The 25,606-nt window shown below is 47.8% G+C and overlaps 3 protein-coding genes across 5 annotated transcripts in view; 1 reads left to right on the top strand and 2 right to left on the bottom strand.

The window, feature by feature from the left end:
- SYCE3 (synaptonemal complex central element protein 3) overlaps nt 1-9,101 on the top strand; it is a 28,743-nt gene extending 19,642 nt beyond the window's left edge. For all 3 annotated transcript variants that reach the window (XM_060025902.1, XM_060025901.1, XM_060025904.1), the window contains one exon: nt 8,849-9,101. In XM_060025902.1, the coding sequence (XP_059881885.1) occupies nt 8,849-9,048 (200 nt within the window). In that variant the 3' untranslated portion in view covers nt 9,049-9,101. The remainder of the gene's footprint in view (nt 1-8,848) is intronic.
- Nucleotides 9,102-9,952: 851 nt separating this feature from the next.
- LOC138414224 (kelch domain-containing protein 7B-like) lies at nt 9,953-12,217 on the bottom strand. The gene has a single exon (XM_069541248.1). It carries the CDS (start codon nt 12,200-12,202, stop codon nt 10,385-10,387), a length of 1,818 nt encoding a protein of 605 aa, XP_069397349.1. The 5' UTR covers nt 12,203-12,217; the 3' UTR covers nt 9,953-10,384.
- Nucleotides 12,218-13,143: 926 nt separating this feature from the next.
- Nucleotides 13,144-15,186, bottom strand: KLHDC7B (kelch domain containing 7B). Its single transcript, XM_069541241.1, has 2 exons — nt 13,289-15,186; nt 13,144-13,173 (listed from the first exon to the last, which is right to left on the bottom strand). Exons 1-2 carry the CDS (start codon nt 14,600-14,602, stop codon nt 13,144-13,146), a joined length of 1,344 nt encoding a protein of 447 aa, XP_069397342.1. The 5' UTR covers nt 14,603-15,186.
- Nucleotides 15,187-25,606: the final 10,420 nt, after the last annotated feature.

Below are 25,606 nucleotides of genomic sequence, written 5' to 3'. Positions count from 1 at the left end.
AACATTTATTATCACAATTGCTGAGGGTCAGGAATCTGAGAATGGCTTAGCTGCGTGGTTCTGGATGTGGTTTTCATGAGTTTGCAGTCAAGTTGTAGGTCATGGCTTCAATCTCTGGATACTTGACTGGATGCTGGAGAGTCTCCTTCCAAGCTCACGTAGCTGTTGGCAGGAGGCTTTCTATGCAGCCTCTCCACAGGGCTGGTCATGTAATAACTTCCCTCAGAGCAAGTGATCCAAGAAATATTTATATATATAATAGAGAGAGAACCCAAGACAGAAGATACAGTCTTTTATCATCTAATCTTGGAAGTGACATACCATCACTTCTGCCATAACCTGTTGGCCACATGGATCAACTCTGGGACAATGTGAGAGAACTACAGAAGGGTGTGGCTACCAGAAGGCAGGGACTGCTGGGGCCAACGTGGAGCTAATTACCGAATTTATTATGTAGAACATAAAACACATCTTATTGGAAATAATAAAGCTTAGCAAGGTGGCTGAATATAAAATCAATGTACAGAAGTTAATTGCATTTTTCTATACCTGCAGCAAAGAATTAGAACATATTTTTTTAAGGCACCATTTATAATAGCAACAATAACAGTAACACAAACACGTACATCTATGAATTACCTTGGAAGAAGTTTAACAAGAAATATGCAAGGCCTATATGCAGAAAGTTACAAAGCTTGACTAACAGATATTAAAGACCAAAATAAATGGAGCTATAGCTACCTTCATGAGTAGAAAGAAAATATAATAAATGTGTTCATTCTCCCCAAATTCCATCCAAGGCTTCAAAGTAGTTCTAATAAAAATCCTAATAGGGTTTTTCATGGAACTTGACAGGTTGATTCTAAAACATTTATTGGAGACTTGGGCTTCCCTGGTATTGCAGTGGTTGGGAATCCGCCTGCAGTGGTTTGAGCCCCGGTCCAGGGGGACCCCACGTGCAACGGAGCAACTAAGTCCGTGTGCCACAACTACTGAGCCTGTGCTCTGGAGCCCACGTGCCACAACTGCTGAGGCCCGCGTGCCTGGAGCCGGTGCTCCGCGACAAGAGAAGCCACCACAATGAGAAGCCCGCGCACCGCAACGAAGAGTAGCCCCCACTTGCGGCAGCTGGAGAGAGCCCACGCACAGCAACGAAGACACAACGCAGCCAAAAATTAAAAAATTAATTAATTAAAAAAAATAAAACATTTATTGGAGACTTAAGAGCCAAAAGTAGCTAAGATACTTCTGAGAAAGACAAGGACAGGGGATTCACCCTACAGTTAGCAAAGTTTATTATAAAACTATATAATTGACAGTGTCATATTGGCTCAGGAATAGATAAGTTGAGCAATGGAGTACAACAGAGAGCCCAGAAACAGACACACACACACACAAAGTTTTATACGTAACACAGGTGACATGGAAGATCAGTGGAGGAAAGAAGGGACTATTTAACAAGTAAGCTGGAAAAATTGGTTATGAATAAGAATAAAAATTTAAAACGGATCCCTGCACACACACAAACACACAGTAGCTTCAGAGTGATGAGAGCTTAATTATCGAAAATAAATTTTAAAGTTTGGGAAGAAAATAGGGGAGAATATCTTTGCAACTTTGAAGGTTGGGTAGAATTTTCTAAACAAAAGGCAAAAAGTGCTAAATACAGAATAAAAGATTGAGAAATTGAACTACACTAATGTTAAGAACTTCTATTCATCAAAAGTTAATTTAGGGCTTCCCTGGTGGCGCAGTGGTTGAGAGTCCGCCTGCCGACGCAGGGGACGTGGGTTCGTGCCCCAGTCTGGGAAGATCCCACATGCCGCAGAGCGGCTGGGCCCGTGAGCCATGGCTGCTGAGCCTGCGCGTCCGGAGCCTGTGCTCCACAGTGGGAGAGGCCACAACAGTGAGAGGCCCGCGTAACGGGAAAAAAAAAAAAAAAAAAAAAGTTAATTTAAAGGTCACTTCCTCAGTGAAGTCTTTCCCGAGCACCCTTCTTGAAATTGCAGATCCTTTTTTCCTAGCATCCTCAACCCTCCTTCACTGCTTTATTTTTCTCCTTAGCACCTGTTAACCTTCGAACACACTGTGTAAGTTTACTATAGGCACTATGTAAGTTTCTTGTTATTTAGTATATAATGGTCATGAGAACAAAGACTTTTTGACATTTTTTCTCACTGCTCTGTCCCCAGAACTTAAACAGGTGCTGACCCATACTAGGTGCTTGATAGATATTTTTTCAATTGAATGATGTGTCTTAACTCCCTGACTTTTTATGCATTTTGAGAAAGCTTGTGTCTTAAGCCTCCTGGCATCTCCCTTGCCTAGTTCAGTGCTAACAGTGAAATCGTATTTGGAATGTGCTTGTTTCCCTTGGTACCCACTTGCCTGGCACAGTGAAGAGAATATAGTATGTTTTCTATATTTGTGATTGACTTTGTTCTCTTCCATGCCTGTCTGCCTCAGTGTATCCCCACTTGTTATTTCCTAATGAGTCTGGTTTATTTGTTAGTTTGTTTCTCTTTATGGTTCTCTGGCAGAAAGGTTGACAACCATACTTCTCAGTTCATAGCGTGTTAGCGTCACTGGCCCATGTAACAATCCTCACTTATTTGTTTATTTATGCTCTTTTTTTCATTCCTTTTTTTGGTATATCCCTTTTTATGTGTTTCTGTAAAATTCATACTTTTTGTTTTATATCTCCAGCTTGTATCTTACTTTTTAAACTCACGACTATGTTATGAAGACCTATTTGAGTAGCCATGTGTACATGTTATCTATTACTTTTAACTGCAATATAGTATTTATTCCATGGTGAGCCACTACTTCTTGCTTCTCCATTCTTCCCAGTGATGGACACCTAGATTGCCTACAACTCTTCGTCACCAAAAACAATGCTACAATGAACATCTTCACACATCTATGCTCAAGGACCTGTGTAATCATTTTAGGGGTTACCAGATGACCTCACAGAACGGCTGAGTCAGACTCTGTTCCAACCAGCAGTGCCTGGGGTTCTTAGATCCCACGAGCTCACAGACACTTGATATTATCCAGCTTTCTAATTTTGCCAGACTAACAGGTGTAAAGTGATATCTGATTGTTTTCATTTTTACTTGTCTAATGAATTCCAGATTCTCTTCAAATGCTTGTTAGTCTTTTGGGTTTCTTCTTAGGGAATGTAAGAAGCAGTGTACCATAAGCAGCTAAAAACATGGACACGGGTGCTTGATTACTTGGGTTAAATCCTGCCTGTGCTACTTACTAGCTGTATGACTTGGGCAAGCTGCTTAACCTCTCTGTCCGTTTCCACTTTTGAAAAATGAAGATAATTATAATATCTACATCTAATATTTAAATAAATTTTTATCAAAGTGAATTCGCATAAAATTAACTATTTTAAAGTATACATTCAGTGGCATTTAATACATTCATAATTTTGTGCAGCCACCAACTCTGTCAAGTTCCGCAACATTTTCATCACGCAAAAAAGACACTTCGTACCCATTAAGCAGTCACTCCCATACCTCTGTTCCCAGCCCCTGGCAACCACCAACCTGTTTCCATTCTCTATGGATTTACCTATTCTGGGTATTTCATGTAAGAGAATCATATAATATGTGACATTTTGTTTCTGGCTTCTTTCGCCTAACATAGTATTTTCAAGTTTCACCCATATTGTAGCATATTCTGAGTACTTTATTCCTTTATATAGCTAAAATATATTCCGTGTATTCATCCACTGATGGATATTTGGGTTGTGTCCCAATATTTAACTATTGTGAATAGTGCCACTATGAACATGTGTATACGAGTATTTGTTTGAGTGCCCATTCTTTATTGTTTGGGACACTCTGTAGGAGTAGAATTGCTAGGTCATATGGTAATTCTATATTTAGCTTCCTGAAGAATGTCAAACTGTTTTACACAATGGTGCATCATTTTACAACCCCACCAGCAATGCACAAGCATTCCAGTTTCTCCACGTCCTCACCAACACTTGTTATTTTCCAGGGTTTTGTTGTTGTTACTGAATTTCTTTTATTGATTTGAAGTAATTTCTTTTTTTTTTTTTTTTTTTTCTTGCGGTACGCGGGCCTCTCACTGTCGCGGCCTCTCCTGTTGCGGAGCACAGGCTCCGGACGCCCAGGCTCAGTGGCCATGGCTCACGGGCCCAGCCGCCCGGCGGCATGTGGGACCTTCCCGGACCGGGGCACGAACCCGCGTCCCCTGCATCGGCAGGCAGACTCTCAACCACTGTGCCACCAGGGAAGCCCTGAAGTAATTTCTTGTATATTCTAGATATTAACCCATTATCAGTTTTAAGATTGTAAATTTCTTCTATCATTTGTATGAAAATTTTGTCCATGTTGTCCTTAGTAGAAAAAAATTTTTTGATAAAAAGAAATTCACCAATATTTTGCCTTATGGTTTGTGGTTTTGTTTTTGTTTTGTTTTGTTTTTTGTCACAGCTTACCCTTCCCCCTCCCCATATCCTCAAATCCATTCTCTAGTAGGTCTGTGTCTTTATTCCTGTCTTACCCCTAGGTTCTTCATGACATTTGGTTTGTGGTTTTTAAGAAGTCCCTAGATCACAGGTATTCTGCTAAATTTTGATCTATAAATGTTATTTTATCTTTCATATTTATGTCTTTAATCCATCTGGAGTATACTGTCCTTTTTTCAGGAGACGTATATTTCTGAAGGATTTTTTACTGTTACTTTCATCATATACTAAATTCCATATAAACTTAGGTCTATCTCCGAGCATACTATTTTCTTTCATTGGTCTGTTTGTCTGTACCACACTATTTTTTTAAAAAAGGGCTTTAGGGAATTCCCTGGCGGTCTAGTGGTTAGGACTCCGCACTTTCACTGCTGAGGGCACAGGTTCAATCCCTGGTCAGGGAACTAAGATCCCACAAGCCACTCAGTGTGGCTAAATAAATAAAACAGGGCTTTATAGGATGTCTTGATATCTAATAGGGTATATTCCCCCCTTTTAGCTGTTATTTTTTTAAGATTGACTTGACTATTGGACCTCTATTCTTTCATATACACTTTTATAATTTACAAATACTGTTAGTTTTATCTCTTACCTTATATCTCTTATTTCCTTTAAATGTTTAAATTCCATTTACCAACATCTTCAATACCCATTACATTATTAGAGGCATCCTTGTTTGATTCCCAAAGGAATTTATCCACAGTTTCTCCATTAAGTATAATGTTTGCTCTAAGTTTTTGGTGTATCACCTTTACTAAGTTAAAATGTCTCCTTCTATTCCTAATTTGTTAGTTTTGATTTTCTGAAATCACAAATAAGTATTAAACTTTATTAACTGCTTTTTTTTGCATTAACTGAGATATTACTATGATTTCCCCTTTTATTAATGTGGTTAATTATGCTGATTGATTCTCTGATACTCAACTATCCTTGAATTTCTTTTACAAACTCTACTTGATCATAACATATTATTTTAACACATTGTTAGGTTTGGTTAGATCATATATTAGGATTTTACATCTATTTTCATGTGAGACAGACCTATAATTTTTTTTATATAATATTTGTCTTGTTTTAAAATAAACCAGCTTAGGGAAAATTATGTTTTTATTTTTGCTTATCTCTATTCTCAAATTTTCTACAGTGTAAATGGAATACTTCTATCAAATGCTTTTCTTAAAAAGTTGCACCAGGGGACTTTCTTAGCAGTTCAGTGGTTAAGACTCGGAGCTTCCAGTGCAGAGGGCACGGGTTCAACCCCTGGTCAGGAAACTAGGATCCCACATGCCACGTGGTGCAGCCAAAAAATTTTAAAAAATAATAATAATAATAATAATAAAATTTAAAAAAAGTTAACACTAGTCCATACAGTCAGCTTATCAGTCTTCCCTCTTTTTCTAATTTCTGGAATCACTTACGTTAGATAAGAATTAACTGTTCTTCCACAGTTCGGTGGAACTCATCTGTAAAACCATTTGGGACCTGAGATTTGAGGAGGTAGACCTTCACCATTTACATTTTAAAATGTTGATTCTTCTATTTTGCCAGTGATGTGAATTAGCCTGTGGGCTGTAAACTCCAGGCTTATCTTCATCCCTTGATCGCCTGGCTCAACTAGCCTTGTCATTCCTGTTCTCTGCTTCTGCCTCTTCTACTGTCAGAATAAATCTACTCACTGTATCCCTCGTTAGTCCTCCCTCTCCTACACAGATTTTTGGAACACTTTATCCTCATCCTTTACTGAACCCTGCATCTAGTGCACATCTTGACCAGTTTTTAAATTTCTGTGTGAGGACCTGGCCCTACCCAGCAGTTTATCAGAGTTTGTGGGGCGAGTCCTAATTAGCCTCTCAGAGTATCTGCTGTTCAGGCCCCTCGAGAGATTAGGACCTTGGCTTTGCTACTGCATAGGCCTTACCAAAAACCCTCTGAGAAGGCCTGCCCTCACTACCTGGTCTAAAATAAGACTCTTCCTATCCCATTTCTCTGTCACAATACACGTTGCTTCGCAGCTCCTTTCACAATGTGTAATTGTCTTATATGTTTATTATCTGTCTCCTCCCACTGCAACTAGTATAGAAGCTCACGAGGGCAGGGATGTGTCTGTCCTGTAGTAGACAGCTGTATCATCAGGGCTGCCTTAGCAAAACGCCGACACAGAGCAGGTGTGCAGTAAACATTGAATGAATGAAAAACTCAGGCGACATATATTTCCAAAGGATTTTCAGATGATTGTGAGTCCTTCCTATTCTATATTTTCTTTTTTTTTTCCCTTGGATCAAATCATAAGAGGGCTATGCACTTGATATAGTGTTTTAGTGTCTCACTGAATTGCCTTTTCTGAAGTGTGCTTTGGTACTGTGCCACCAGCTTTCTTTTACCAGTGCCTACAACTGTAGACATAGAAGAATGTCTTTGTATTTAAAGTAGGGATGTTGTCAAGGACATTTTCCATTATGTTACACACCTCTCATGAAATATACCTATAAGGAAATTCTTTCTTGGGGTAAAAGTGTCTTAAACAATGGGTTTGTTTTTATTTTATGGTCACTGAATCTTATAACCGAGCATGTTTCCTTCTCTGCTTTGAGCTCAGGAAACTCAGGACTAGAATTTCAGCTGCTATGTAGGACTATATGGGATTTATTTCTGTGGGCTGTTTTGTTTTGTTTTGTTTACCCACCCTAGTTCTTTGTCCTGAATACCTGAATTATTTATTTTATAGTAGGAGTTTCTCCTTTCTTGAGCATCTAATATGTTGGAGACAGGCTACATACATCATCGGTTTAATCTTCACACCAAAGCCATGAGATCCGGACGTTTTCCGTCCTTTACATAAGAGGAGATGAGGTTAGTAAGTTTAAATCACTTACTCCAGGTCACACAGCCAGTGAGTGGAGAGCTGGGAAGCAGACTCTGCCCTGGCTTCAAGTCCATGCTCCACCTGCTGCCCAGGTGGCCTCACATGGTGGTCTACAGGCTTCCTGCACCAGAATTACCCAGGATGCTTGTCAAGATGCAGCTTCCTGGGCACCATTCCCAACTTGCTACACAAGAACCTTCTTTGAGTTCTGAGAGGGGCCAGTGGTCTACATTTTAACAGGTGTCCCAAGTGACTCTCATACTTCCAGAAGATCGAGAATCCCTGTGCTAGCTATATATCATATGCCCTCTATCTGTTGAGGTGTACTGCACGTATCTCTTCTAACAATTTTTCCCTAAACAAACAGATGCCACTTTCTATAAAACTTCAAGTCTGCCACACTGCTGACCTCGGTTGTGTGTAGACATACATGTGCATTTGTTATTAATCATTCTGCCTATCTCTTTTTTTTTTTCATTCTGCTTGCGGGATCTTAGTTCCCTGACCAGGGATTTAACCCACGGCCTCAGCAGTGAAAGTGCGGAGTCCTAACCACTGGACTGCCAGGGAATTCCCTGCCTGTCTCTTCTTTGGTTAATTTCCTGAAGGACATAGTTTCCCAAAGTATCCAGCATTTTTTAACCCAGACAGGAGAAGTTCTAAGGAGATGTATTTACTGCACAGAGAGACAACCCTGTTCTTCATAGTTCTAAAGGGGAGAACCACACCAGTGGGGGGCGGGTGCTGCAGAGGGAAGAGGTGGAGGTGGGGCTTCTGCACACACCATTGGATTTGTACAGGAAGCACATGTTCACCTATAGGCCCAGGGGATGCGGCCCTCAAGTTGCTCTCAAAGGGAAAGAGCAAGAAAGGTGGTCAGTGCAGTGGTGAGCACCAAAGGACACCTAACATGGAACTCGGCAAACCTTCCCAGAAGGAGGAGGCCCTGGACTGGCCTTATTGAAAGCAGAGAGGTGCCAAGGTGGAGGTGGGCAGGCATCCCAGGCCAATGAGCATGAGATAACCTGAGGCTCTAGCCTTGGGGGAGTGGGAGTGGTCAGCCCTACCTGAGTATGTGAGCTTGGGCAGGGTTATGACTTCTTGGGGGTCACCCGGCAACCACTAGCTGTGAACTGCAGATAGGTAAGGACGTGTGTTTACTCTCATTTTTCCTAACATTTCATGTCAGATTGGCCTCCAACCTTTTAGTATTGTGGGCTGGTGTATCCAGAAGTTAAGGCTTATGTGAGATTAGGGAAGGTTCATTACTGGTTTTCCTAGAGAGGAGTTTTAATAGGGTTGTCATGAGCCCTCTAACGCATGGCCAACCCGCTTTCTCTCCTTCGAGTAACTGGGTGACTCAGCACGTCCTGTCCCCAGGATGCTGGGCATGAGCGGAGGCGCCCAGCCCTCGCTGGGGGGCTCCAGCGCTGCGGCAGCCCCCTGTGGCCTGACCAGGGCCTGTCTGGTTGTTGCAGTGCAGGCCACGTGGATGGCCTACGACATGGTGGTGATGCGCACCAACCCCACACTGGCGGAGTCCATGCGGCGGCTGGAGGACGCCTTCCTCAACTGCAAGGAGGAGGTGGAGAAGAACTGGCAGGAGCTGCTCGACGAGACCAAGCGAGCGCAGGAGGCCCGCCCGCCCCACACGGCCCGAGCAGCCTTGGCAGAGTAGCAGCGGCCCCGGAGCAGGGCTGTGCGCAGAGCTTGTTACTCAGTAAACTTCTTTCCAAGCACAACCTGAGGACCCTTTCCGTCCCACCCAGCTGCACATCAAACCTTGTGGACAGCACATGAGAAGGGCGAGATGCGGAGGCTCTCGATGAAGTAGACGTACTCAGCGCCAGTGGTGCCGAACTTAGAATAAAGAAACTAAAAGGGAGCCAGACGGGGACAAACCAGGTCAGAGGGTGGGACAGGCAGCAGTATTCAGTCAGATTTATTTACCTTCCTACAGTGAGTTCCAAAGCGAATAAGGGGGAACATTAGTTATTCAGTTGTGTATTTGGGGCACCAGGCTGGGCACTCTCGAGTGTGTCCTGATGTTCTCACAGCCCCGTTTCAGACAAGAAAAGCAATGTTAGATGTCTCTTCCAATCCACACAGCTAATAAGGGGCAGAACGAGGGCGAAACCCAGGCCTCACCTAGGAAGGGGGCTGGCGGGAAGTGGCGCGGGCTTCTGGAGGGGCTGAGCCGGCAGGAGAGACCCCACCAGGCTGCAGAGGGGTATGAGCTGAGTGGTCCTGCACGGCCTGGGCTGGGGTCTGGGCAGGGGCTAGAGCCAGCAGGGCGCTTTCACAGACAAGGGTTCTAGGCCTTTGAGGTCAGTCAGACAAAAGAGGGCTTCAGAGCTGTTCCAGGGGAGAGCCAGCCAGGCTCCCAGAGGCCTCAGGACAGGTAGAAAGTCCCAGAGGCAAGGATGTTTTCCTGGGGACTTGTTTGCTCCCTGGTCCCCCTTCCCACCCCCTTGAGGGCTCCTTGCCTGGCCTGGAGCCCCAGGGACAGACCCTAGGAAGCAGAATGTGTTCCCAGCCATCTCCTTCCTCGGCTCAGGGGTTGCCAGGCTCCTCAGTGGGCCAAGTCCTGGTGCCCAGGGACACATCAGGCTCTCGGAGCCCAGGGAGTCCCACAGGCAGGTAATTCCCAGGCAGTGGGGTGGTGCTGTGAGAGAGGATCTCTGTCTGGAGGAGGGTGGGTGAGCCAGCAGAGGCGCTGGGTAACCAGAGAGGGAATTAAGTCCTAGAGGAAGGAAGCAGCTTGGGTGTGGTGGGAGGTAGGATACCAGGCTAGGGACACCCAGCGACCAGCTCCCAGGTGCGGGGAGCCTGGGCTCTGAGGGGACAGGCTTAGGGGAGGGGAGCGGGTGGAAGGCGGAGTCAGGAGCCTTATTAGAACAGAAAAGGGAAGTTGTCCCGGGAACAAGGGGCCCCTGTGCCCCTCCTGCCCTCAGACTCCGCCCCAGGGTCTCCCCGGAGAGCAGTGCTGAAGTCCCTGGCGTTCCAGCAGCCACTCAGAGGGCAGTCTGCAGCGGGTCCACGGGGGGCAGCGTCAGGATGAATGGGCAGAGGACCCCTTTGGCCCCCGGGGGAAAAGGCTTTAGCTCCTTGGCCTGGAACTGGGCGGTTCCCTCGGAGACCTTGAAGGTGGCTGTGACCTGGTGGTTGAGGCAGTAAATGGTGTTGCCCAGCACGGCGCAGCGGAGCGGGGCGGGGTCGGGCAGGGGCAGGGAGGCGGCCCGGCTCCAGGAGCTTGTCACGGTGTTGTAGCGCATCACCGCGGCGCCCACGCCCCGCAGCAGGTCGAAGCGGTACAGGAAGCCCCCCAGAGCCACAATGTCGCTGGACCGCCGGTGGCTGGCACTGTAGGGGCACTCGTCCCACGCGTCCTTCGCGGGGCTGTACCTGAGCAGGCGGTAGAAGAGGTGGCCGCCGGTAACATAAATGTCCCCCCGGCAGGCCACAGCTTCGTGAGCCACGGGGAAGCTGCCTGCAGGGAGGGGCGCACAGGAGGTCCAGGCGTCCGTGCGCGGGTCGTAGCGCTCCATGCTGTACAGACACTCGCCCCCAATGGCGTAGAGCAGCCCGTCCAGCGCCACCAGTTTGAGCTGGGCACGCGCCTGCCGCATGGGCCGCACCTGGCTCCAGATGTCGGTCAGAGGGTTGTAGCAGAAGACCTCGTTGGAGCAGACGGCCTCGGCACCGGATCCACGGATGCCCCCCGCCAGGAACAGATAGTTGTGCAGGGTGCAGAGACCGCAGCCCCGGAGCGGGGCCTCCTGGGGCACCTGGGTCAGGGGCCGCCACGCGTTCTCCCGGGGGTGGAACACGTACAGGAACGTGCGGGGAGGCGGGGGCACGGGCCGCACCGCGTGAGTTTCTTCCACCCCACGAGGGTCCCTTGTGAGCCCCGAGCGGCTCACCCGGTAGAGGCTGGGCAGCACGAGGACCCCCAGCACCGCCTGGCCCCGGCTGGTCCGAAGGCTCAGGATACGCTCCCGGTCAGCGCCACTCAGCTGCCGGTAGAGGCTCGGGTCTCCCAGCACGTGTAGCAGATTGTCACTCATCCAGGCATAGGTCTTCTGGGCCAGGCGGGGGTCCCCGTGCTGCTGGGCAAAGGCCAGTGCCTCCAGGCAGCTGCCCAGGTCCAGCCATCGCTGCAGAGCCCCTGCCGCCGAGGATCTGGGCTTCTGGGGCCCCTCCACCACCCCCCAGCCCCCCCGCCTCTGCAGAAACACCATGAGTTTTCGGGCCTCCTTCTGCTTCTCAGTGAGGACCTGCCCGCTGCCTGCAGGGCTGGGCCCCTCCCCGGGCTCCTGTCCTCGGCGCTGCCCTGGGGCCGCTGGGCTGGCCTCACGCTCAGAGCTCTGGGATATTTCGCACAAGCTGCGTTTCCGTGGCCGGGGGACAGGCTGTGAGTCCTGCCTTGTAACTGGGGAGGGTGCAGAGCCAGGCTGGGTCTGCTCCGGTGGCCGTGAGGGGGCCCTGGGTTCTGCAGCTCCAGATGGCAGCGAGTCTGGATGTTTCTCCTCAATTCTCTCCCCTCTTGGGCCTGAGGGAGGGCCTGCGGTGGGAGCCTCCTTGGTCTCGGTGCTGCTCTGCTGTGGCCGAGCTCCAGCCTCAGCCAGGCCCCCTGTGCCTGCCCCTGTGACCAGTCCAGCCGAGCCATGCCTGTCCTCACGGCTGGGGACGGCCTCTTCAGGGGAAGAGCCAGACTCTCTGTTCTCAGAGGGTGTGGAAATGCTGGGATCTCTGGGGCTCTCCAGAGCTGCCCTTGGGACTGTCCCTTGGGGCCTCTCTGGCCTGGGGAAGGGGTGACTCCTAAGAACCATCGAAATAAGGTTTCCCCAGCTAGTTGAGAACTGCCCCTCCTGACTGCCCTTGCAGAGAACCACACTGGGCTTCTGAGGTGCAAGCCTTGACCCACTAGCAGGCCCAGGGGCTGCAGCTGTGACAGGGGATGGGCCTGGGGCAGGGGATGGGCCTGGGGCAGGGGCTGCAGCTGTGACAGGGGATGGGCCTGGGGCAGGGGATGGACCTGGGGCAGGGGCTGCAGCTGTGACAGGGGATGGGCCTGGGGCAGGGGATGGGCCTGGGGCAGGGGATGGGCCTGGGGCAGGGGCTGCAGCTGTGACAGGGGATGGGCCTGGGGCAGGGGATGGGCCTGGGGCAGGGGCTGCAGCTGTGACAGGGGATGGGCCTGGGGCAGGGGATGGGCCTGGGGCAGGGGCTGCAGCTGTGACAGGGGATGGGCCTGGGGCAGGGGATGGGCCTGGGGCAGGGGCTGCAGCTGTGACAGGGGATGGGCCTGGGGCAGGGGCTGCAGCTGTGACAGGGGATGGGCCTGGGGCAGGGGATGGGCCTGGGGCAGGGGCTGCAGCTGTGACAGGGGATGGGCCTGGGGCAGGGGATGGGCCTGGGGCAGGGGCTGCAGCTGTGACAGGGGATGGGCCTGGGGCAGGGGATGGGCCTGGGGCAGGGGCTGCAGCTGTGACAGGGGATGGGCCTGGGGCAGGGGATGGGCCTGGGGCAGGGGCTGCAGCTGTGACAGGGGATGGGCCTGGGGCAGGGGCTGCAGCTGTGACAGGGGATGGGCCTGGGGCAGGGGATGGGCCTGGGGCAGGGGATGGGCCTGGAGCAGGGGCTGCAGCTGTGACAGGGGATGGGCCTGGGGCAGGGGTTGGGCCTGCTTTGAGATTTTCATCCTCAGCAGGACCCTGGCCAACTCTGGGGGGCAAAGAGACTGACAGAGAGGAGTTCAGAGGAGTTGGGGCTACAGGTAAGAGACCTGGATGGGGATGTGCTGTGGGTGGGAGGGGTTTAGGGGTGTGTGAAGAGGACGTGAGGGAGGGGCTTGGGGAGGGCACGCAGCTGCGAACCTCTGCAGCTCGCTTCCCTCTGTCAGAGCCGCCAGCCACCTGGCCTTGCAGGGATCCTCTCCCTTCTGTAACACTGTGGCCCCCTTGCTCCTTTGTCCCTTCAGGCCCTGAACTGAAGAAAGGGTGGTCTCCAGAGCCGTTAGCCCCAGCCTCACCCGCAGTGCTGGCCTCTGTGGTCCCCTCCCCTTGGGACAAGAGTCGGTGTCCCCCCTGTGGCCCCTCTTGTGATAGGCCCATGGAGCCTGGGGCCTCGCTGAAGCTCCTGGTAACAAGGACCTCCCTCCTCACCCGGGGCCAACCTTCCACGGAGGCTGGGGACCTCTGAGACTCCCTGGGGGCCAGGGTCCCAGCCTCCCTGCTCTCAGTAGCTTTGGCTCCTGAGTCCAGAGCTAGGATTGGGGCTTGTTGGGGGCTGCTCTTCCCAGGCCCCCTCTCTGAGACATCCATCGGGGGACTAGTCTTCAGGGTGTACGATGGGGGCAGCTCCTGGGGCAAAGGGAGCCCCTGGGAGCCCGCGGGGAGGCTGCTGGCTGCACCCACAGAATCCCACACACTCACCACAGTGCCCAGGGACAGGGGGTCCAGCCTTGGGGAGCGGCAGGTTCTCTCTCCTGAGCTGCGGTCCACCTGCCACCGGCGGCTGCCTGGGCCCCTCCCCGGTGAGCCAGGTGACGCCACACCTTGCTGCCAGGGGCTGGTGTCCCGTTCCACCATGTGGACGAGGGCCTGGTGAGCTGGTGCCTTGGCTTGGACGCCTCCTGCTTCTACCTGCACCTCCACTTCTCCGCCAGGACTCCGGGGGGTGAAGTGTATCAGGAGGGGGGCAGACGTCCCCTCTGCTTTGCTCTGACCCAGGAGGGCAGCACCTGGCCTGCGAGGCTCCCTTCCTTTTCCTCGGGGGGCTTCTGGAGTGGCATCACCACGCTGCTGTCCCAAGGCCCCTCCGCTGGCCACCTCACCAGGTGTCTTGAGTGGAGGTGTAGCTGTAGCAGCCAGACCTTCACCTCGCGGGGGCTCCTGATCCTGGGCCCCTGCTGCAGCTGGACTCCCCTGGCCACGTCCTGGAGGGTGTGGCTTCTCCTGCCCTGGGCTGTGTCCCTCGGCACCACCACTGACCTTGGATTTCGGGGGCAGGGCTGGCCCAGGTCCTCCCACCTGTGAAGGTCGAGGGGCTGTGGATGCTGGACCTGCCGCCTCCTGGTCCTGCCCAGAGCCAAACCAGTGCAAAGCTAGTGCCGTGGCGGCCACCACAGCCAGCGCCAGCAGGGTCAGCACGACGCCATCCCAGTCTTCGTCCCCGTCCCCGTCCCAGCCCCAGCCGGGGCTGTCAGCCTCCAAGACGCCCTGGGTCATGGTCTGGGCGGAGACCCAGCGTGAGGAGCTGGGCAGCAGGCTGGGAGCTATGTGCTGCGCACACCAGGTCCTGCTTCAGGCCTGGGTGCCACCTGGTGTCGCGCAGATGGCATCCGTGACGTGCCCCGCCCAGAGGGCTGCCCAGTTAAGGTGGCCCTGTGCTGGGGCCAGTGCGCCGCCCAACCTGGGAGGTGTGGGTCTCTGTGTCTGCACCTGGGCTTGGGTGTTGTTAGGAGGGCCTAGCTGGAGGTATCAGGAGACGGCATAACCCACGGCAGCTCCAGGAGCTCAGGGGCCTCCCCAGGCCCCTGCCCAGCTCCTGCCCCTTCCCTTTTTCCATAGCTTCCAATGGCAAATGGCAGCGTTCCTCAGCGCTATTCTGGCATCCCAGCCGACCCACTTCTGCCTAAGAGACCCTCACACCCCCAAACTCATCCCACACCCCCGCGTCCCTCCTCTGAGCTCGGGGCCAGCCTCAGGGGGCTCTGGCGGGGAAGAGTTACCCACAGGAAGATGTTATCTGTAGCTGCAGCAACACGATGAGGCCCTGATGAAATTACCAGAAACCGGAGAAGACTATTCCACTCTTGGCCAGGGTGGGGGGGGTCTCCCTGAGGAGGGGGACCATGGGGGCGGGGGTCCTGACCCTAAACACTGCCCAGCACACAGATGGGCTGCCGGGAAGGTGCACAGGTGTGAAGCAGAGGCTGGCGCTTCTCCCTCCCAGATACGCAGGTGCTTGGGGGGGGGGGGCCAAGGCCGACTCTCCCTTCCCCTCCTCCAGCAGCCTCTGGACTCTCCGTACCCTGAGTTCAGCAGAGATGGGATGGTTGTCAAAAGGAATTTTTAAGCGATCACTAATAAAGAGTGAACAAAGTAAAGAAAATCCAAAAGTTGTGTTTTCCTCTTTATTGGCCTGGTTTATCACAACCTTCTAGAGCCCTTGGGCCTCCCTCTGGGCCATCTTGACTGCCAAACGCCACTCTCACGCAGTGGAGAACCCTGAGCCCCCGCCAGCTCCATCTCCCATCACCACTCAGCCCTGGGAGACTTCACAAACCCTCCTCTGGCCCAGGGGCTCTATCAGTCTGACTTCTGGTGCCTCATCTCAGGCCTCAGCCTTCCCTCGTCCACCCCCTCCCTCCTCGCCAGGACTCAGGCCCCTCACAGGCCGGCGTGTAGGTGCCCTGCAGCACTTGGCTTCTCAGGGGACAAGCCTTGTCTCCTCCATCTTAAGCCGAGGAGTAAGTGTCAGGACAGGTGCCATGTGGGACCCAGACATGAAAAAGAGCGTGGAGCTCCTGGGACAAAGGCAGGCCCCCACGACATGTACTTGTTCCTTCTTCAGGGACAGAGGACTCTCCCTGACTCAGGCAGCGAGATGGCCAAGGCATGTCCCTGGCACCCAGCCTGGGTTCTGCTGAGCCTCAGGTATCTCACCCACCTGTCCCCTCCCAGCCTCCCCCCTCCCCGAGCGTATTAAGTGACAGTAAGAGGAAGGATGGAAGGGGGCCCTGCCTTAAGGTGGACCTCAAGCTGGTGGCAGGCTTTCTGGATGCCGCCCTTATTCTCTGTCCTGGTCCCAGGCTCTGCCTCTTGGTTAAGTTTGGGGTCCAACAACCTTGAGAGGATGGAGATGACACCATCGTCTGCACCTCTGTATCGGCCATGTGGTGTCCACCACGCATCTCCACCCAGTACCTGAAGACCCCTCTCGTCGGTCTGAGCACCAGGCTGCGGCCAGAGAACACATGTCCACTAGGGGTACCTTAGGACACCAACTTCACAAGGTGCTGAGGACCGTGACAGGTCCTAGAGACACACAGGTGACCAAGGAAGGGTCTAGTCCCCTCCTCTGTGGAAAGGAAACACCTGACTTTGTCAAAACCCTTGACTTTGTCAAGGGCAAACCCTGCCCTTCGTGGAGCAGCTCCCTACTGGGAAGGTGACTGGAGACATGTTACCGCCCAAAATAGTGGGAGTTTTGCCCTCTTTCCATAGAGAGTAAAAATGTGGCACTGCTGAAAAGGCGACAGAACTTCAGAAGCACACAGCATCACCCACAGGAATTGTGAAGCATGAGGAATGGCTCTGGTTGTGCTCTGACGGCATAAATACCACAGATTCCCACTGAGGGAAAAATAAAGATCAAAATATGGGTCCCAGGAAAGTCTGACCTGCAGCAGCCTCCTCAGAGCTCCATTTCCAGTTGCCTGCTGAGGCAGGACCCCTGTCCCAGTCCCTCCAAGGAATAGAGGGATTTGGGCCTATGGACCCAGAGATCCTGTTTCCTCAGAGACAACACAAGCAAAACAGGAATGGAGGCAGTCACCTGCTTGCCAGCAACCATGACCAATGCAGCTGGGAGCCCGGGAGGTGGGGAAATCCATCCACATGAGCTGATCCACTGCAGCACCCACAGGAAGACCCTCACTAACTGGTCACCAAGCCCCAGCTACACTAGCTCCCATGGTGCCTTTCTGAAGCATTTGGTGGAGGAAAAGCCTAGTGTGATGAAGACATGATTCCACATGGAGAGCTAAATACAAATGGACAGCTAATATAAATAAGATGGCGCAGGGGTTGGGAGTCCGCCTGCCGATGCAGGGGACACGGGTTCGATCCCTGGTCCGGGAAGATCCCACATGCCGCAGAGCAACTAAGCCCGTGAGCCACAACTACTGAGCCTGCGTTATACAGCCCGTGAGCCACAACTACTGAGCCCATGTGCCACAGCTACTGAAGCCCACGCGCCTACAGCCTGTGCTCTGCAACAAGAGAAGCCACTGCAATGAGAAGCCCACGCACTGCAACGAAGAGTAGCCCCCGCTCACCGCAGCTAGAGAAAGCCCGGGCTTAGCAACAGAGACCCAACGCAGCCAAAAATAAATAAATAAATAATTAAAAAAAAAAAAAGACAAACAATACAATGTGATTTAAAGTGGAAAAAATTAAAACACATAAGCATTCAACAATATGGGAATGATGAAGAGAACATGTGTTTCCACACAAATTTAAAATTTTTTTGTTCTAGTTCTGCAAAAAAAAAATTCCATTGGTAATGTGATAGGGATTGCATTGAATCTGTAGATTGCCTCGGGTAGTGTGGTCATTTTCACAATATTGATTCTTCCAATCCAAGAGCACAGTATATCTTTCTGTCTGTTTCTGTCAACTTCAGTTTCTTTCATCAGTGTCTTATAGTTTTCAGAGTACAGTCTTTTGCCTCCTTAGGGAGGTTTATTCCTAGGTATTTTATTCTCTTTGATGCAATGGTAAATGGGACTGTTTCCTTAATTTCTCTTTCTGATAGTTCATTGTTAGTGTAGAGAAGTGCAACAGACATTGGTCAGGATGGCCATCATCAAAAAGTCTACAAGTAATAAATGCTGGAGAGGGTGTGGAGAAAAGGGAACCCTCTTGCACTGTTGGTGGGAATGTAAATTGGTGCAGCCACTGTGGAAAACAGTACGGAAGTTCCTTAAAAAACTAAAAATAGAACTACCATATGATCCTGCAATCCCACTACTGGGCATATATCTGGAGAAAACTCTATTTCAAAAAGACACATGCACCCTAGTGTTCATAGCAGCAGTATTTACAATAGCCAAGACATGGAAGCTACCTAAATGTCCATCGACAGAGGAATGGGTAAAGAAGATGTCGTATATTTATACAATGGAATATTACCCAGCCATAAAAATGAATGAAATAACACCACTTGCAGCAACATGGATGGACCTAGGGAATACCCTGGTGGTCCAGTGGTTAAGAATCTGCCTTACAATGCATCGGGGAACTAAGATCCCACATGCCACAAGGCAACTAAGCCTGAGTGCCACAACTAGAGAGAAGCCCACGACAACAACGAAGAGCCCATGCACCGCAACAAAAGATCCTGCGCGCCGCAACTAATACCTGACGCAGCCAATAAATAACTATTTTTTAAATAAAAAAATAAAAATTAAAAAAGGAAAGAAAAATGAAAAAATGTGCAAAAGTACTGAATAAACATTTTCCCCCAAAAAAGTCATACGATGGCCAACAGGCACCTGAAAAGACACTCAACATGATTAATCATCAGGGAAATGCAAATCCAAACCACACTATCACCTCACACCTATCAGAATGACTGTATCAAAAAGACAACAGTTATAAAGCAGAAACTAACACACCATTGTAAAGCAATTATACTCCAATAAAGATGTTTTTAAAAAAGACAAGAAATAACGAGTGTTGGTGAGGATGTGGAGAAAATGGAACCCTAATGCACTATTGGTGGGAATGTAAACTGGCACAGCCAGTATGGAAAACAGTATGGAGGTTCCTCGAGAAATTAAAAATAGAACATATGATGCAGGAATTACACTTGGGGGTATCTTTCAGAGGGAAACAAAAGAATTTTATTTATTTAAAAAAATTAAATTGAAGTATAGTTGTATACTTTAGCATGTCTGTGTGGAGGCTGCACTTGTGTCTTCTCATCATTTTTAACTTGGGACTTTAGCTGTTTTCCTCATGAGCAGTCCCATTTCATTAGCCTCAAGAAACTGGCCTTCCTCAGCTTCTCAAGAATATTAAACAGAGACCCAACAGCTTCCTGAAATGCGCTCTCAGCCTTCACAGTGCCCCTACCCTTTGTTTTCCTTCTACCTCAGTGGTTGCTGGTTTTAAAAGAGAATTTGTTAGTTTCTAAGTATTTAACCCTTTTAAAAAAACATTTTAGAGATAGCCTCATCCACCAGAGGGCAGACAGCAGAAGCAAGAAGAACTACAATCCTGCAGCCTGTGGAAGGAAAACCACATTCACAGAAAGAAAGACAAGATGAAAGGCAGAGGGCTAGGTACCAGATGAAGGAACAAGATAAAACCCCAGAAAAATAACTAAATGAAGTGGAGATAGGCAACCTTCCAGAAAAAGAATTCAGAATAATGACAGTGAAGATGATCCAAGACCTCAGAAAAGAATGGAGGCAAAGATCGAGAAGATGCAAGAAATGTTTAACAAAGACCCAGAAGAATTAAAGAACAAACAAACAGATGAACAACACAATAACTGAAATGAAAAATACACTAGACGGAATCAATAGCAGAATAACTGAAGCAGAAAAACGGATAAGTGAGCTGGAAGACAGAATGGTGGAATTCACTGCTGCAGAACAGAATAAAGAAAAAAGAAAGAAAAGAAATGAAGACAGCCTAAGAGACCTCTGGGACAACATTAAACGCAACAACATTCGCATTATAGGGTCCCAGAAAGAGAAGAGAGAGAGAAAGGATCCGAGAAAATATTTGAAGAGATTTTAGTTGAAAAATTCCCTAACATGGGAAAGGAAATAGCCACCCAAGTCCAGGAAGCACAGAGAGTCCCATACAGGATAAACCCAAGGAGAAACACGCCAAGACACATAGTGATCAAATTGGCAAAAATTAAAGACAAAGAAAAATTATTGAAAGCAGCAAGGGAAATACGACAAATAACATACAAGGGAACTCCCATAAGGTTAACAGCTGATTTCTCAGCAGAAACTCTACAAGCCAGAAGGGGGTGGCATGATATACTTAAAGTGATGAAAGCGAAGAACCTACAACCAAGATTACTCTACCCGGCAAGGATCTCATTCAGATTCGATGGAGAAATCAAAAGCTTTACAGACAAGCAAAAACTAAGAGAATTCAGCACCACCAACCCAGCTCTACAACAAATGCTAAAGGAACTTCTCTAAGTGGGAAACACTAGAGAACAAAAGGACCTACAAAAACAAACACAAAACAACTAAGAAAATGGTAATAGGAACATACATATCGATAATTACCTTAAAGGTGAATGGATTAAATGCTCCAACCAAAAGACACAGGCTCACTGAATGGATACAAAAACAAGACCCATATATATGCTGTCTTGAGACCCACTTCAGACCTAGGGACACATACAGACTGAAAGTGAGGGGACAGAAAAAGTTATTCCATGCAAATGGAAATCAAAAGAAAGCGGGAGTAGCAATACTCGTATCAGATAAAATAGACTTTAAAATAAAAAAGGTTACAAGAGACGAGGAAGGGCACTACTTAATGATCAAGGGATCAAACCAAGAAGATATAACAATTATAAATATATATGCACCCAACATAGGAGTACCTCAATACATAAGGCAACTGCTAACAGCTATAAAAGAGGAAATCGACAGTAACACAATAATAGTGGTGGACTTTAACACCTCACTTACACCAATGGACAGATCATCCAAACAGAAAATCAATAAGGAAACACAAGCTTTAAATGACACAATAGACCAGATAGATTTCATTGATATTTATAGGACATTCCATCCAAAAACAGCAGATTACACTTTCTTCTCAAGTGTGCACGGAACATTCTCCAGGATAGATCACATCTTGGGTCACAAATCAAGCCTCAGTAAATTTAAGAAAACTGAAATCATATCAAGCATCTTTTCTGACCACAACGCTATGAGATTAGAAATGAATTACAGGGAAAAAAACGTAAAAAACACAAACACACTGAGGCTAAACAATACGTTACTAAATAACCAAGAGATCACTGGGGAAACCAAACAGGAAATGAAAAAATACCTGGAGACAAATGACAATGAAAACACGATGATCCAAAACCTATGGGATGCAGCAAAAGCAGTTCTAAGAGGGAAGTTTATAGCTATACAAGCCTACCTCAAGAAACAAGAAACATCTCAAATAAACAATCTAACCTTACACCTAAAGCAACTAGAGAAAGAAGAACAAACAAAACCCAAAGTTAGCAGAAGGAAAGAAATCATAAAAATCAGAGCAGAAATAAATGAAATAGAAACAAAGAAAACAATAGCAAAGATCAATAAAACCAAAAGCTGGTTTTGTGAGAAGATAAATAAAATTGATAAACCATTAGCCAGACTCATCAAGAAAAAGAGATAGAGGACTCAAATCAATAAAATTAGAAATGAAAACGGAGAAGTTACAACAGACACTGCAGAAATACAAAGAACCCTAAGAGACTGCTACAAGCAATCTATGCCAACAAAATGGACAACCTGGAAGAAATGGACAAATTCTTAGAAAGGTACAACCTCCCAAGACTGAACCAGGAAGAAATAGAAAATATGAACAGACCAATCACAAGTAATGAAATTGAAACTGTGATTAAAAATCTTCCAACAGGGGGCTTCCCTAGTGGCACAGTGGCTGAGAGTCGCCTGCCGATGCAGGGGACACGGGTTCGTGCCCCGGTCCGGGAGGATCCCACGTGCTGCGGAGCGGCTGGGCCCATGAGCCTCCGCATCCGGAGCCTGTGCTCCGCAACGGGAGAGGCCACAACAGTGAGAGGGCCGCGTACTGCAAAAAAAAAAAAAAAAAAAAAAAAAATCTTCCAACAAACAAAAGTCCAGGACCAGATGGCTTCACAGGTGAATTCTATCAAACATTTAGAGAAGAGCTAACACCCATCCTTCTCAAACTCTTCCAAAAATTTTCAGAGGAAGGAACACTCCAAAACTCATTCTATGAGGCCAACATCACCCTGACACCAAAACCAGACAAAGACACTACAAAAAAAGAAAATTACAGACCAATATCACTGATGAATATAGATGTAAAACTCCTCAACAAAATACTAGCAAACAGAATCCAACAACACATTAAGAGGATCATACACCATGATCAAGTGGGGTTTATCCCAGGGATGCAAGGATTCTTCAATATATGCACTCAATCAACGTGATACACCATATTAACAACCTGAAGAATAAAAACCGTATGATCGTCTCAACAGATGCAGAAAAAGCTTTGACAAAATTCAGCACCCATTTATGATAAAAACTCTCCAGAAAGTAGGCATAGAGGGAACCTACCTCAACATAATAAAGGCCATATACAACAAACCCACAGCAAACATCATTCTCAATGGTGAAAAACTGAAAGCATTTCCTCTAAGATCAGGAACAAGACAAGGATGTCCATTCTCACCACTATTATTCAACATAGTCTTGGAAGTCCTAGCCACGGCAGTCAGAGAAGAAAAGGAAATAAAAGGAATACAAATTGGAAAAAAAAAAAAAACCTGTCACTGTTTGCAGATGACATGATACTATACATAGAGAATCATAAAGATGCCACCAGAAAAGTACTAGAGCTAATCAATGAATTTGGTAAAGTTGCAGGATACAAAATTAATGCACAGAAATCTCTTGCATTCCTATATACTAATGATGAAAAATCTGAAAGAGAAATTAAGGAAACACTCCCATTTACCATTGCAACAAAAAGAATAAAATACCTAGGAATAAACCTACCTAGGGAGACAAAAGACCTGTATGCAGAAAACTATAAGACACTGATGAAAGAAATCAAAGATGATACCAACAGATGGAGAGATATATCATGTTCTTGGATTGGAAGAATCAATATTGTGAAAATGACTATACTACACAAAGCAATCTACAGATTCAATGCAATCCCTATTAAATTACCAATGGTATTTTTTACAGAACTAGAACCAAAAATCTTAAAATTTGTATGGAGACACAAAAGACCCCAAACAGCCAAAGCAGTCTTGAGGGAAAAAAGCGGAGCTGGAAGAATGAGATTCCCTGACTTCAGACAATACTACAAAGCTACAGTAATCAAAACAGTATGGCACTGGCACAAAAACAGAAATATAGATCAATGAAACAAGATAGAAAGCCCAGCGATAAACCCACGCACTTATGGTCACCTAATCTATGACAAAGGAGGCAAAGATGTACAATGGAGAAAAGACAGTCTCTTCAATAAGTGGTGCTGGGAAAACTGGAAAGCTATATGTAAAAGAATGAAATTGGAACACTCCCTAACACCATACACAAAATAAATTCAAAATGGATTAGAGACCTAAATGTAAGACTGGACACTATAAAAATCTAAGAGGAAAATATAGGAAGAGCACCCTTTGAAATAAATCACAGCAAGATCTTTTTTGATACACCTCCTAGAGTAATGGAAATAAAAACAAAAATAAACAAATCGTACCTAATGAAACTTAAAAGCGTTTGCACAGCAAAGGCAACCATAAACAAGACGAAAAGACAGCCCTCAGAATGGGAGAAAATATTTGCAAACGAATCAACGGACAAAGGATTAATCTCCAAAATATATGAACAGCTTGTGCAGCTCAATATTAAAAAAACAAACAACCCAATCCAAAAATGGGCAGAAGACCTAAATAGACATTTCTCCAAAGAAGACATACAGATGGCCAAGAAGCACATGAAAAGCTGCTCAACATCACTAATTATTAGAGAAATGCAAATCAAAACTACAATGAGGTATCAACTCACATCAGTTAGAACGGGCATCATCAGAAAATCTACAAACTACAAATGCTGGAGAGGGTGTGGAGAAAAGGGAGCCCTCTTGCACTGTTGGTGGGAATGTAAATTGATACAGCCACTATGGAGAACAGTATGGAGGTTCCTTAAAAAACTAAAAATAGAATTACCATATGATCCAGCAATCCCACTGCTGGGCATATACCCTGAGAAAACCATAATTCAAAAAGACACATGCACCCCAATATTCATTGCAGCACTATTTACAACAGCCAGGTCATGGAAGCAACCTAAATGCTCATCGACAGACGAATGGATAAAGATGTGGTACATATTTACAATGGAATATTACTCAGCCATAAAAAGGAACGAAATTGGGTCATTTGTAGAGACGTGGATGAATCTAGAGACTGTCATACAGAGTGAAGTAAATCAGAAAGAGAAAATCAAATATCGTATATTAACGCATATATGTGGAACCTAGAAAAATGGTACAGATGAACCGGTTTGCAGGGCAGAAATAGAGACACGGATGTAGAGAACAAACGTATGGACACCAAGGGGGGAAAGCAGCGGTGGGGTGGGGTGGCGGTGGGATGAATCGGGAGATTGGGATTAACATGTATACACTGATGTGTATAAAATGGATGACTAATAAGAACCTGCTGCATTAAAAAAATAAATAAAATTCAAAAAAACCCACATTTTACTGTTTGCTAAGAATTATTTTGAATTGTGATCAATCATGTGTCCTATTATATCTCTTTATTCAACTCGTATGGGCGTCTTTCTCAAATTGAAGTAGAGTTGAGTTGCAATGTTGTGTCAATCTCTGCTGTGCAGCAGTGACTCAGTTATACACACACAGACGCTTTTTTTTCATATTCTTTTCCATTATGGTTTATCACAGGATATTGAATGTAGTTCCCTGTGCTATACGATAGAACCTTGTTGTTTATCCATCCTATATATAATAGTTTACATCTGCTAATTGTATGGACGTTCTTGTGGCCCAGTACATGATTATTTTCTGCAAATATTCCATGGGTTTAAATAGATGCAAAGTTCTCTCCCCTACACATAACAATTAAATTAAGCTTGATTTCTTTATTCTCGTACTTGTTTTTTGTCTGCATATCTGTCCATTTCTGGAATGGGTGTATTGAAGCCTGGGGAAGGGTGAGGACAGAGTTCTGGTCTGTGGCACAGCCTGCAGGACGCCTGCCATTGCCATGGACTCCAAGGAGGAGAGGCAGGGAGAGGGGAGGGGCGGAGCCAGGTGGGACGGTCAGTCTGGTTGCCTGGAGGCGCGACCTAGACACAATGGGGTCTGGGAGCTGGGCCGGGCAGGGGCAGAAATCCAGACACCCAACCCTACCTTCCCAGCCAGGAGACACAGGAGCAGGTCAGTGCATCAACTTCGGGGGCCCCCCTCCGGCACCAGGTCCCCCACGCCGCTCCCTCGCCCCGGTATCCTCCCCCAAATATCCCTAAAATATCCCAGTTCTCCAGAACCCCGGGGAATTCCTCTCCCGCAGTGTTGAGTCCAAACTTGGAGCGCGCACACACACCTCCACTGAACTCATTTTGGGGGTGGGGGACAAGAGACGGCCTCGAAGCTCTGTCCCTGACCCGCGCCTCTCTGGAGCTGGGAAAGCTACCGTTTGTTTCCCTGGTACTTGGG

This window comes from Delphinus delphis, chromosome 11, assembly GCF_949987515.2.
Source record: "Delphinus delphis chromosome 11, mDelDel1.2, whole genome shotgun sequence".
Classification (NCBI taxonomy): Eukaryota; Metazoa; Chordata; class Mammalia; order Artiodactyla; family Delphinidae; genus Delphinus; species Delphinus delphis.
The sequence above is the reverse complement of the archived record's forward strand: the minus strand, read 5'-3'. Positions and strand labels throughout refer to the sequence as shown.